The sequence below is a fragment of the Cupressus sempervirens genome, chromosome 5 (genome assembly GCF_028749045.1).
Source record: "Cupressus sempervirens isolate cs-2001-9-10 chromosome 5, ASM2874904v1, whole genome shotgun sequence".
Taxonomy (NCBI): Eukaryota; Viridiplantae; Streptophyta; class Pinopsida; order Cupressales; family Cupressaceae; genus Cupressus; species Cupressus sempervirens.
Genome location: NC_143122.1, coordinates 457,397,161 through 457,410,788, shown reverse-complemented (window position 1 = coordinate 457,410,788; position 13,628 = coordinate 457,397,161). Strand labels below are relative to the sequence as shown.

Genomic DNA, 13,628 nt, shown 5'->3' with positions numbered 1-13,628 from the left:
ATTAGACTTTTAAATTAAGTCCTTTAAACTGAAACACATATTCAATTAATATCTAATTAATTAAATATCATCATATTTTAATTTCTCTTTAAGCCATTTCCAAATTAGACTTCCAAATTAAGTCTTTTAAATTAAATTTAACACATAGTTAGTTAGTCTTCTCCTCTTTTTGTTATGTTGTACAGCTGAGTCTGTTCTTCCTTAGTGAGGCTTGGCCTCCTTGTTGATTTTTGTGGTGGTACTTTGGTTGCTTTTTATTTTCTGAAACTCTTATATCTAATAGAAAAAAAAAATTAACACATATTTAAATAGTTTTTAATTAATTAAATATTTTCATTTTTGTGATCAAATAATATTTATTAATTCTCAATATTATATGATTAACCCAAATATTATAATCAAATCATTTACCAAATAAATCACATAGTCAAATCCACATAAAAGCAACATTATCAAAACTTACCAAAGCTCAAAATTAAACAACACGGACAAAGATAAATTTGTGGGTTTAAAATTGGTGGAAAGCCAAATACATGTCATCCTTCTCAGGACAAGTAATTAAGCTACGGATGGAATTGGATCTGAACATTATCTCCTCGTTCTTACCATTGAGTTATTGCGATAGGGCATGTTCATCATGTAAATCTTGACTAGCAGGTGACTACAACTTCCCCCCCCAACCATTAGACATGTCAAACATAAATATAAAATAGACACACACACCATACACATGCAAGTATGGGGTAAGTATAATAGTAAATCCTATATATAAATAACATCATATTCCAACATGAACATCTTATCATCATGAGGACATAATAAACATCTTTCTAAGACATGTCATATGATATTATCATAAAAATATTTTCGTTAACTAACTAAAAGAAATTAAAACATCATCACTATAAGTATGAAATTATTAAAACCTGACATAAGCAACTACTCAACATATCAAAGTATTGCACTTCAAATATCAAATAAGGGCTGACACATCTATAGAAGAGTCATATAGAACTTTAACAACTAAGTCTACGATGATAGCAAATGGGGGTATTACAGTTTTGACTATTGCCCATCCTAGATGCCAAATACACAATAGTGTTTGCCATGTTTAATTTCTATATTTTCTACTTAAGTGTTTCCTCTTTTGACACAAACCTAATCCTAACTCACCTCCATTGGGTAGAAATTACTACAATGTTCAAAAATATATTTTTAAAGGTAGTTGAACAATCACAAACCACTAAAGAAGGGACACTAGCACATTTGAGCAAACACACATCAAATAAGCCATAAGGACATCCAAAACCAAGAAAATATTTGTTAGAGCTCCATGTAACACCTTCATTATTTCATCTACAATTTATTAATCAACCTAGACATCTCCTTGGAACATGCTCAACAATAGTCTTTGAACACTTACTTTCAATTTAAGTTACAATTAAAAGTTTGAACTCCAACAATTCTAAGAAGGCATTAACACAATTGAGAACATTGTGAAGCAACCAACATGTTGTAAAATGGAGAATTTCACCAAAAAAAACATCACATCTATAAATATAAGTCCAAAAGTAAAGATGGAGAATCTCATTCCAATAGTTAGATCATCTTTGAGCTTCTCACACACTCAAATCTCACCCTTCTCTTCTTTTATGCTTAACCTAGTGTAATGTAATTATAATGCCATTTAATTTGAAGAGGAAGCAAGCTTGTTCCTTTTTTCACTAGGAATATTAAGTAAGCTCCTTCCATGGGACCATTGACTAAGTGGCTTCTTGGGACCCTGCTCGCCATCTTTATGTAACCGTAAGAAGTGTGAAGGGTTTGTTCATTAGGGTATCCCGGGAAGATGGAGGTGATGGCCATGGCTGCAAGCTCTGCACATAATGCAAGGGGAAGTGGGTATGTGTTTGCTAGGTCTGATGGGGAGTTTGAAGACCAATTGCAGCAGGCTATTGAAGCGTCTAATGACGACTTTGCATTCCGCATTCAACTCCAAGAGATCATCCGCTTTTCTGATTTTACTTTCGCTTATAATCTGCAGCTTGCTGACATCAACACTTCTTTGCCTGCTTCCTCCTCGTCACCTGAGCAGGAAGAGCTTGATGATTATGAATTCATTCCCCACAATCAGTTTGAACAAGGACAGGTAATGTGAAACAGCAATTTAGTATATCTTCAATTACTAAAAAGCTAAGCTGCATGTTGTGGAATTTTCTAAATTCTGTCCCTGTTTGTGGTTTTATGGATGATAAGAACATAAAATAAAATAAGATCTTATTGTAAATTTCCCATTGATTTCATTATGCACATTTCTACTGTTCTGAGGCATGTACGATTCATATTATACTTTTTAGTGATTGTGAGAAATGGGCTTCTTTCAGAAGAGTAACAAGTCTTGAATCTGCCCAACCAGTATACTGGGGATTCTTTTGGTATGGTACCCAGGTTTGCTCCAATCATTAATTTAAAAAAGGAGCGCAAAGTTTACCAATGAAGAAAAAATTCAACAAGCTTGAGGGATTATGCCAGTCTTCCTGCTTTTCTCTGGTACTTTATTTGCATCTTTGTCTGCCTTCCATCCTCAGTAGGCACTGCAAGCTATGTGCTTTTTAAAGTACATGTTCTTCATTCCCTATGAATTGGTCTCATTGAACGGAATCGTGATTTCTCACCTAGATCTCCCTGGAATTTATCTTTGACGTTTTTTTTTTTTTTTTTGTGCATTAGTTTCATAATGATAACTTATTATTCCAATAAATCTGTGAATTCAAAGTGAAGCTCTGGAACCCTGACCCAGGTTCAAGCGACTGCTTGGCTTCCTAGTGGTGGCCTCCCGTCCCAGGTACCCATACTAAAACAACAATCTAAAATCTAAACTTAATGTTCTAAAGCCCCTGCCTATGGCAATCTTCTGGACCACTCATCCAGACTTTTCGTCATTCTGCATGTATATGAACTATCTAAATTTCAGGGTTATGGCAAAAAAGGCTAAGATTTATATTCAGTTTGATACAATGAATTTTATCTGTCCAAATTGGTACGTTTGCCTATTGGGTTTCTTCTAATGTTGAAACTTGAGGATTATCAGGGAAGAGCCCCTGCCTACGGCAATCTGCTGGACCAATCATCCAGATTTTTTGTCACTCTGCACCTATATGAACTATCTAAATTTCAGGGTTATGGCAAAAGAGCTAAGATATATATTCAGTTTGATACCATGAATTATATTATATATATGTCTATGTTGGTATGTTTGCCTATTGGGTTTCTTCTAATGTGGAAACTTCGTGATGATCAGGGAAGAGCGGAAAAGGCAGTGGGCTCTTGGCAATGTTCATACAAAAGGCAGGGGTCAGTGCCAACGGAGTTGTGTGGGATTTGTTTTGAGGATTCTTTACCAGAGATGTTTGAGGGCATGCATTGTTTGCATCGCTTTTGCCATTCCTGCATGACCCGGTATATACATTCAAGGCTTCAACAGAGGAAGCAAAACATTTACTGCCCTCAGGACTCTTGTGGAGAAGCCCTGACACCTCAAGAATGCCGTTATTTTCTGCCATCAGAAATCTTTGATCAGTGGTCGGCTGTGATCGTGGAGGCCCAAATTCCTGAGTCTGAAAAGGTGTATTGCCCTTTTCCCAACTGCTCCGGCCTACTTGTAAAGGAGGACATTGCAGGCATAAGGGCAGATGATATGTTGAATGTGGAATGCCCTTTCTGCCACAGAATGTTTTGTGTCCAGTGTATGGTGCCCTGGCATGCTCAACTTACTTGCTCTGAATTCCAGAATCTGCCACCTGCAGAAAGAAGTGAAGAAGATTTACAGCTTTTCAAGCTTGCCCAGGATCGCAAATGGCAACGCTGTGAGAAATGCAAGGGAATGATTGAATTGGTATGCGGATGCAATCACATGACATGCAGGTAAAAAACCCTTGATCTTCCTTCCTTTCGTTTTTTGTTGATGTCCTCCTTCTAGTGTTGTCCTATAAGGAGTGTAATCATGCCATTAAAGTTGCGCAAGATTTGAGCCTAGTAGCCTTCTAGAGGTTTTAACCTGGATCCCAGTGCTATTACAAACCTTGCTAAATATTTGTTTCTATTTCATCCTTGCTCTGCTGGACCTCAATGAGACCAATGTGCATCTGGAATGTTTTGACGGGGACATAGGTTAACAATCTATATTCCATCAAATTGAATGGAAGAGGATGGCCAATAGCTTAGGGTTAGAGGCATATCACAGCCATCTAAAAGATATAGCTTTTGGGCATTTTGTGCCCTCCTCATGTTATAATGAGATGATTTATAGATTCCATGGAAACCTGTGCTTTTGGCATTATAGTCAATTGAGCTATGTGTTATTGTGCCTTCCTTTGGTTTTCATTTGGTTGTTTACCTTGACTGTTTTGGATTTGAGATATCCTCCTTGTTGCTTTTGCCCGTGTATTGGCACCTACCATGCTTGAGATTGAACTTGCATATGATATGTGGATGTATGGTGTATAAGACTGCATCCAAGCATACTGTTGAACTATGCTCCTATGTCGAGGTCTGAGTGACCAAATTTGTGTTAAAAGAATATATGCATTGACAATTCTTACTTCAAAGGATAGCGGAACTTTATGAATGACTTAAGTTTAAGCCTTTTGCCTTCATTCTATTTATTTGACTCCTAAGCATCAATTCACAAGTTGTTTTGTTACTGGTTTTTCAGAAGCATTTTCAAATTTTATTTACTACTTTGGTACCCATATATATGATTTCTTATCAAAGTGATGAGAAAATGTTGTGTATTGCAGGTGTGGGCATGAGTTCTGCTATGAGTGTGGCATGGGATGGACAAATGGACGCCCAAATTGCTCTTGTCCTAGAGCCACTGTGAACCGCCTCACCATAAATTGAATTGAATGGCTCTGCTCCAGTAACTGGTTTTTGAATAGAATTTCCAAAAGCTTAAGTTGTATATGGATTTTGTTGCTTGTATATGCATTTAAGGACAGACTTTCTACTATTTGGGACAAAGTCCCTCCTCGTGCAGGCATATAATAATTATTTTTGAAAATATACTAGGCTCATCATTGAGCAGCCCTGATAGTGTCAATATTTCAATTAATACTTTTAAGACTGATTTTTTATGTGTAAAAAAAATTGGGTTAAGAATACTTTTGATCGAGCAAGCTAATCAGATGTTGATACGAAAATGGTTTTAGTTATTGCTAAATTGATATAGGATTCTGCCAATGCTGTATGGGTTGGCATTGGAAAAACTAGTCATATAATTTGGTCTTTCTATTGTTTTCTATGATTGTGGCTGCCATTCTTTTTTTTGCATCTGTTGTTAAGAAGAGGAATGTGCTAAAAATCAAAATTGAATTTGTTATGATTTTCTTTGATGGTAGTGAAATCTTTTAAAAGTGCTGAACAAGATATGATTCTATAGCTATGTGACGAGAATTAACGATATAGAAATCCTGTCAAATGCATAATTCTAGTCATTTAATTTGGAGGTATTTAGTATGCATTGAGTGGTCAAATTTTGGAAAGGCTTGCCACAAGAGCAGGGGACTTCAATTTTGAATTTAGCAATTTGGTGTGCTTTGTATGGCCTAGTTTAGGCTCAACTCAAAAGTTTGGACCTAAGGCAGTGAATAAGGGAATTTGGAGGACTTCAGGATGGAAGTTAGTTTGTGTACCAAACAGGTTGAGCATTAAGGAAATATATACTTCAAACACAGTTCAAATTTTTTTAGAGTCAACGAGTAGAATTTTTCAATGTACTTGTATCCTTCATATTTTTTTCTCCACTTCGGTGAAAAATAAATCAAATATAGGGACCCTGATGTAGCATCTTCTCTAATTGCTAATAATGTAGTGTCAATGTACGAAGATAACCGCTGTGAGGTGCAGATGGTGTTCAGTTTTCCAAAAGAATTGATTGAAAACACTACTTGCCCATGTTTCTCTGTCAAGAATGTGCATACTGTGATTGTTAATGCTTTTGAAGTGGTTGTTTTGGGAGTCGCAACTTCTTTGTTAGGAGCTGAACCTCATCTATCTTGTACAGTTCTTTCCAAAACCACTCTAAACATTCTTACATTTCCCTTTCATCTCATAGGCTAGCAAATGTTTCATCAAGAGTTACAGAACAACATCATTGAAGAGGATTTACAACGAAAGTAAAATAGCAGACGAAATTAAATGGGACAAGTGCAACATCCAAATAAACCAGGCACCAAAGTCTATCATGGTTCACCATAACTTGTGGCTATGTCCACATTAGCAGAGTATTGTATTGATTAAATCAAATTAAGTACAATAATACAGCTGTGCATTTATAAAGATGCCAATTACATGAACAATGAAGAGTCTCATAAGCCAAGGGATGCATAGTTGGAGGGAAAAAATAAATGACTTTTGGCCTTCCCTTCAGCAATGTCCCACCTGAAGGTCAATGATGCTGCAACTGATCAGCTAATCCCTTATCTAATTGTTGCTTCACTTCTTCTTAACAAGCCTAAGAGAAGTCTTGACACATTCGAACTTTCATTGGGAACTACCTTTGCCAAGATATTTGTTGACAAAGTTAGCATGTATGTCAATGTGCTTAGAACGACGTTGAGAGGAATGTTTATGAGCCATAAAAATAGTGTTGCGACTATCACAAAATAAAATATGGTCGCTTTGTTGACATTTCAAATCACTTACCAATCATTGAAGTCAGAACATTCCCCTTGCACCTTTGGAAAGAGCCAAATACTCAACCTGAGCTAAAGAAAGAGCATTGGAATGTTGCAATCTTGAAGCCCAACTAATAGCAGCTCCAGCAAACATGAAATAACCAGTAATAGACCTTTGTTTATCTGAATCTTCGGCAAGATCAAACTTAGTGAAACTTTGCAGTTGTACATTTGTCAACAAAACATAAAGCATAATCAGTGTCTTAATATCCCATTTAACTGCTTACCAAGAGCCTTCCCAAGATTGCTCATGAATCTGCTCACTACTCCCACCACATGAGCAATGTTGGAGCAAGTGGAAACCATGGTATACATAATGCTACAACCTACAGATTTATGAGCAATCTTATCCATAAATTCATTTTTCTCTAGTATTTTTTGATTCAAATCATAATTTAAAATGGAAATAAGCAACGAGAAGAGTAGAAACAGCTTTTGCATCAGCCATGCCAAGTCTTTCTATAATCTTATCAATGCCAAGAATTTTCTTTGTGGGCCCTAGGTCCTTCATGGCAAACTGACTAGCTAATTCTTTCTTCAATTTACAAACAATCTGAGTAGAAGAATCAACTATCAACATATCATCAACATGTAGCAAAAAAGAATGAAAAACTCGCCATTTGGAAGTTGTTTGTAGTAGACACATAGATCTGATTCACATAAAATGCAATTATGTTCAGCCATGAAGCAATCAAACTTATTATACCATTATCTTGGGGCTTGTCTGAGTTCATACAAGCTACAATTCAACCGATAATAAAGATGTTCTTGTCCCTTTTGAACGAAGCCTTCAAGTTGTTTCACATGCAATTCTTCATTTACATCACCATGTACGAATGTTGTCTTGACATCAAGTTGCTCTAACTCAAGATCCCATACAATCACTAATCCCAAAACTGCTCAAATTGTAGTCATTCACACAATTGGCAAGAAAAAAACGTCAAAGTCAATATCTTTCTCCTGAGCATAACCTTTAACAACCAACTGAGCACAATATCTCTTATTTCCTCCATCTCCCTCTTTTAGTTTGTACACCCAACAATTCTTTAGTAGTTTGTGATTGGGTGGAAACAATACTGAATCCCAAGTTTTGTTAGCTTGTAGTGAACTCATCTCTCCCTCTATTGCAATCATCTAGCTATCCTTATCACTGTTGTGATGTGCTTCTTTAAAATTTGTTGGTTCAATTTGATCAAAGATTAATAATTTGAGCTTTGACTATGTAGAATATAACAATTCATAATCTGAATATTTAGCTAACATTTGTCTCTACCTTGTAGATCTCCTTAGTTGATGTGTTGATTTCTTTGTTTTATCTTGAACATTAGAGACAAAATCATGTATGGTAGGAATTGATTTGAATGAAGAACTAGTGACTGTAGTTATTCTATTAATATTTCAAAGACCCCACAAGCAGGGATTGTATTTGGCTGGTGTTGTTTGGTATTAGAACATGGCCTATGTGGTCACCAGAGGAATGTTTTGTATTATGTCAATGCAGTCATCATGAGCACAGGTCTCTTGTGTCGAGGATAGAACCAAACACATGGAGATATATGTGCAAGATAGAATTGGTCGATTGGATAGATATGAAGCTCAGCTGAAATTGAAGCATAAGAGGGATGTTTCTAATTTTGGTGTACTTTGAATTCCAAAGACTTGATTGATTGGATTGGTGAGTTGGAAGACTACTTTGAGTTAGAGGATATTGGTGATCTGCTTAGAGTGAGTTTGGCATAGATTAAGTTGAAAGGACATGTTTCTTTATGGTGGAAAGAATTACAAAGAGATAGAGAAGAGGAAGGTGAAATGAAAATCACTAGGTGGAGATTGATGGTGATGAAATTCAAGGCTAAGTTCACTCCCACTAGTTATGAACTTGAATTGTTTAAGAGATTGCAAAATCTGAAACTAAAGGATATGTCTGTGAAGGATTATACCTAGGAGTTTTACAAGTTAACAATTTGGTCTAGGCATAGAGAACTTTCAAAAGAAAAGGTGGCTAGATATATTAATAGTTTGAAATTCAATGTTCAAGATAAGATTGGTATGCATAAAATTGATTCAGTTGAGTATGCTTATCAATATGCTCTGAAGGCAGAAAATAAGTTAAAGACAAGACATCAAGGTAGTTCCTGAGGGGAGGAGAAACAAGAACACTCGGTGAAGGATAAAATGATTGTTGAGGATAAACTCAAATCTGTTGAACCTAGGAGAAGAATAAGTAGAGGTGTATTTAAGGGTACTTGTTATAATTGTGGTGAAGAAGGGCACGCGTGTTTTGAATGTTCTCATCCTGACAGGAAAGTTGGTGATAGAAAAGTTGTTGCGGTAAATGAGTGTGAGCACTTGGTGAATGAGCCTAAGGTGGAAGATAACTTATTTGGTAAGAGGGTGTTGGAACCTTGTCAAAGGAGGAATTTGTTTAGGTCTCGATGTAAGTATGGAGGTAAATATTGTAATGTGATTGTTAATAGTGGTAGTAGTGATAACTTAGTTGTTGAGGAGATGGTTCATAAACTTGATTTGAAGAGGTTGAGACATCCTTGTCCTTACAGGGTAATTTGGTTGCAAGATGAACATGCTTTGGAAGTAAGGGAGCGATGTCTTGTTGATTTTTAGATTGGACAATATGCAGATTAGGTCTTGTGTGATATTGTGGACATGAGTAGTTGTCACATATTACTTGGTAGACCTTGGCACTATGATTGCAGGGTAGTGCATGATGTGTCAAGAATGTATTTACTATTGAGAAGGGTGGCAAGAAGTTTTTCCTGATTCCTTTGCAGAATGTAGAACTTAGTAGAAGGAACCTGACTTTTGGTAGGTGAGTTGAGATGAAAGATTTTCGAAGGGGTAGAGATCAGCGTGGAAAGAAAACCTATGGCACTCTGAGGAAGGATGTGAAGAAGCAAAGTAAACGGTTGTTTGTTGCAGGAAAAGATTTGCAAAAGTGGAACAAGGGAAAGAGTGTACAAGTTGAAGACTTGGAGGACATGTATGTGAAGAACCAGTTCTGGGTTTATGTGTTGAATCCCGAAAAATCTTCTTCCATTTACTAAGAACATATTTTCTCACTTGGAGCGTTTGATGCTAGAGCATACTAGGGTAGTTGGTAATCATATATGTTGGAGTGGATTTTGACCTTGAAGTTGGTGAACTTGATTGAAGGAGGTGATGCTCGATCACTACTAGGGTAGTTCTCAGTTGTAGTTTCAATTGAGGAACTTGGTGACTAGAGGAACTCAGTTGATAATATGCTCGGTGGAAATCATGTTCGATAAATGTGGATCTCAGTGGAAGTGCTTACTAAGTGTGGTCAGTGGTTTAGTTACCGATTGGATGTTCACGGGAGATTTGATCAGCCAACTAGTGCATTTAATTTGTGTTGTGTGTGAATGTGACACAAATCGTTCATGTGATGTGTGAGGACCTATTTAGAGTCTTGGTTCTTTCTCCTATGTGCATTTAATGATTGTTGTAAGCTGACAAAGGCATTTTTTGTTTATTTGGGTTTTAGATTATTCTATTTGCAACAAACCAACTTGTGGTCATGCAAATATAAATGGAGCGTTTAGGTAGTGTGGTTGTGAAAAAGTAGTGAGTGAAGGGGAAGTCATCTAGAGAGGAATATCTTAGAGGAGCAAAGTTTAGCAAAGCTAGTAGCTAAGGAGTGGTCTTAGGAAACAAGAAGGTTGCTTGGTTGTTTGCAAGCACAAGTTTTGATCTTGCCTGGGGTTTCTACTAGATTGTTGTGTTGTTACATATTTGGGCTAGCTAGGAATTATTTGGATCTTGTGAGATCTTGCAGAATTGTTGCTATAATTGCTTTGTCTTTGGTTGTAACTGGGAAAGCCTTATAGCTCAACACATTGCATGTAAACAATTATTTCATGAATAAAGAGTTGGATTTTCTATCAGATCTCGTGTTGTGTGTTGTGTTTCCATTGTGTGGTTGTTTGATGGGGACTTGGTCACCTCCATTGGGGGTTCACTCATCCTTGCTCTGCGTCAAACTTTCCTAGTACAATCATCAAGGAAATTAACAAAATAACTTGCGCCTCCTAAAGAGATTACCTTGGTAGGACCAAAGACATCTGAGTTCACTAGCTCCAATGGTCATGTCGACATGTCATGTCCATCATTCAAGAAGATGACCCATCTTTATTTTCCATGGAGACAATGTTCGCAAAATTCCAAGTTTTATGGTTGAAGATCTAATAGTTGATCCCTTTTTTAGCATAACCTCAAGTCCTTTCTTACTCATGTGGCCTAGCCTTCAATGCCAAAGTGTCACATTGCTTCCCACAACAGTCACAACTCCTACTTCAATAGGACTATCCAAAAGATACAAACTTCTTACCTTATTGCCCTTGGCAATAACCATGGAGCCTTTCGTGACCTTCTAAGAATTCAAAAGGAAAGAGGGATGGTATCCTTGTGCAAATAGTTGACTAATTGAAATCATATTTTGCTTCAACTTGAGAACATGGCGAACATCTTTCAACAACCATTAGCCTCCTCCTTCCAACACTAATAGATTCGGTGTTAATTTTCGACCTTAATTTTTGATCTTATGTCATTTTCCATTTGATTTTAACTTCTTTTTTTATTAAGATCCCGAGTTGGTCGAAAATTCGTCCAACATAAGTTTGTTTGGTCAAAATTTTGACCAACATGAATTATAAACAAAACAAAACAAAACAAAAGTGCACAAGAGGAGGGATTTTCACTAGAGCTCACAGGCACGAGAGGAGGGATAACACAAAAGATAATGAGTTGAAAGAAAAAATCCCTGATTTCACCAATAACTACAAGAATGATTTCACTAAGAATTGGCACGTTGATAACACAAAAGTCGAGTTCTATTCTTTACTTGGTATCTATGCTACTGTACTTCCCTTTTTCAAAGTGATACAATTTACAATTATCCAAGGTATCATTGATGTTGTGAAGCATGAGAAGCAAATTCATGTGATTGATCTAGGAATTTGAATTAGGTGTCAATGGACGGCATCAATTCAATCCCTCTCTGTGAGATCTTCTTCTTCTATAGTTAAGCATCTCAAGATCACAATCGTTGGTATGAATTCTGATAACCTAGAAGACAATGAAAGAAGACTTACAGAGTTTACTAAATCTCTGGAAGTCCCATTTTGGTACAGCCCAATAAAGATATCAAACCTAGAGGACATTAATGAAGGTTTATTCAATGTGAAAGCATGCAAGTTTGTGGTCGTGAATGTTCCAATTGTTTTCAGAACTTTGTTATATGACTTGACAAAAAAAGCTCATTTCTCTGGTAAGTCATTTGTTTGGGAGGAGCATTCCCAAACAAAGCTCGGAGACATTATTCAAAAGGAGTGAAAAATCATCAATTTCTAAGTCATTTAATCGGCTTTTTGGACGCCAAAAACTCGTTCATCATCTACTCAGTGGAGGCAAATGTAAAAAGAAATCTTTTTTCTGAAGCCCTATCATTAAGATTTTGAGCAATGGTGTGTTTTTATAGGGGGAATTTTTATTGTTTTGCAATTTAGAAACAAAGCCAAGTATATCTAGATTTTTGGAATTTCATTTTTTTTCTGTAGAACGTAAAAATTTAGATACCTAAGAACTTTACACTAAAAATTTCTTTACAATGGTGCAAAATAAGGGTTGTCGTACAGTTTTAAAAAATAAAACTGTAATTTTTGGAAGTCAAGCCAAGTCAATCTAGATTTTTGGAATTTCATTGTTTTTCTGCAGAACGTAAAAATTTAGATACCTAAGAACCTTACACTAAAAATGTCTTTACAATGATGCAAAATAAGGGTTGTCGTGCAGGGGGATTTGTTGTCCCAAACAATAAAACTGAGTTTTTCATTAAGTTATTTTTCATCAATGTTTGGTTTTGTACACAGCTATCATTGTCTTATTGTGGATAAACAAGCAAAATTCTTTGAGCATTCTTGCTAGTGCCACATTCATATGGCTACTTTTAGCATGGCTGGAGTACCACTTGTTGACATTGATTTGCATCGGCCTTGTATTTTGTATGATGATCTTATTTCTGTGGTCAAATGTTGCATTTTTCTTTAATAAGTTAGACTTGTTTTCATTTTGTATTATAGGTTAGGCATATTTTTCTGTGTAGTGGCTCATAGCGTAATTTATCTTTAATGGCTTTTGTGCTTTAAAAAATATTTAAGCTTCATATTTATTTCTTTTCAGATCTGCTCCATGTTTTCCCCAAATTTCTATTTCGGAGAATATCTTTATTGATGTTTTTGATACTATCATAAATGAAAGCTTTCTACAAGATGTTGCACTAGGGAAAGACATCAAGACATTCCTTGTGGTATTTTCCTTTCTTATATAATGTTCTTTCCCACAATCTTCATATTCATCCATTAAATTTCGAGTCATATGGATTCCAAAAGAAAAAATTTGAACTTTGTAGGTAGTATGAGGTTTATTTATTGGTGCTATAATTAATAGTTATTGCAACATTTTAACAATATTTTACATAGGTAAGTTATTAAGAGTTTTCCTTGAGTTTCTTTTTACATCATTATGAATAGTTTATTTCACTTGTTTTGAGTTAGATTGATAGTTGGTATATCTAGAAGGAGAGAAACAATATGATTTTGAAATATAGAAAGTTGCCAATGGTGTTTTTTAGGCCCTTATCCATAAAATCAAGGAAAATATGATGATTTTGCATCCTTTTAATCATGGTTTTCCTCTCAAGTCCTTTGATTGGGATATCACTAAAAAATGGAACCTTGTGGAGTGTAATAATAATTACAAAAATTTCATGGTTAAAATAAGAAGAACTATAAAATGCCCCCCTAACCCCTTGTTATTGGTTGTTGATCATATGATTGACAATGATGTGGTGGTGTCTCA

General features: G+C 35.8%; 1 protein-coding gene and 1 pseudogene across 1 annotated transcript; both read left to right on the top strand.

Moving 5' to 3' along the window:
* The first annotated feature begins 1,826 nt into the window (after nucleotides 1-1,826).
* LOC149556755 (E3 ubiquitin-protein ligase RSL1-like) lies at nucleotides 1,827-5,182 on the top strand. The gene is made up of 3 exons (XM_089831271.1): nucleotides 1,827-2,149; nucleotides 3,302-3,924; nucleotides 4,800-5,182. The coding sequence occupies exons 1-3, from the start codon at nucleotides 1,850-1,852 to the stop codon at nucleotides 4,900-4,902; spliced, it is 1,026 nt and encodes a 341-aa protein (XP_089687397.1). The 5' UTR covers nucleotides 1,827-1,849; the 3' UTR covers nucleotides 4,903-5,182.
* Nucleotides 5,183-11,822: 6,640 nt separating this feature from the next.
* On the top strand, nucleotides 11,823-13,415 carry LOC149556754 (reticulon-like protein B8; annotated as a pseudogene).
* Nucleotides 13,416-13,628: the final 213 nt, after the last annotated feature.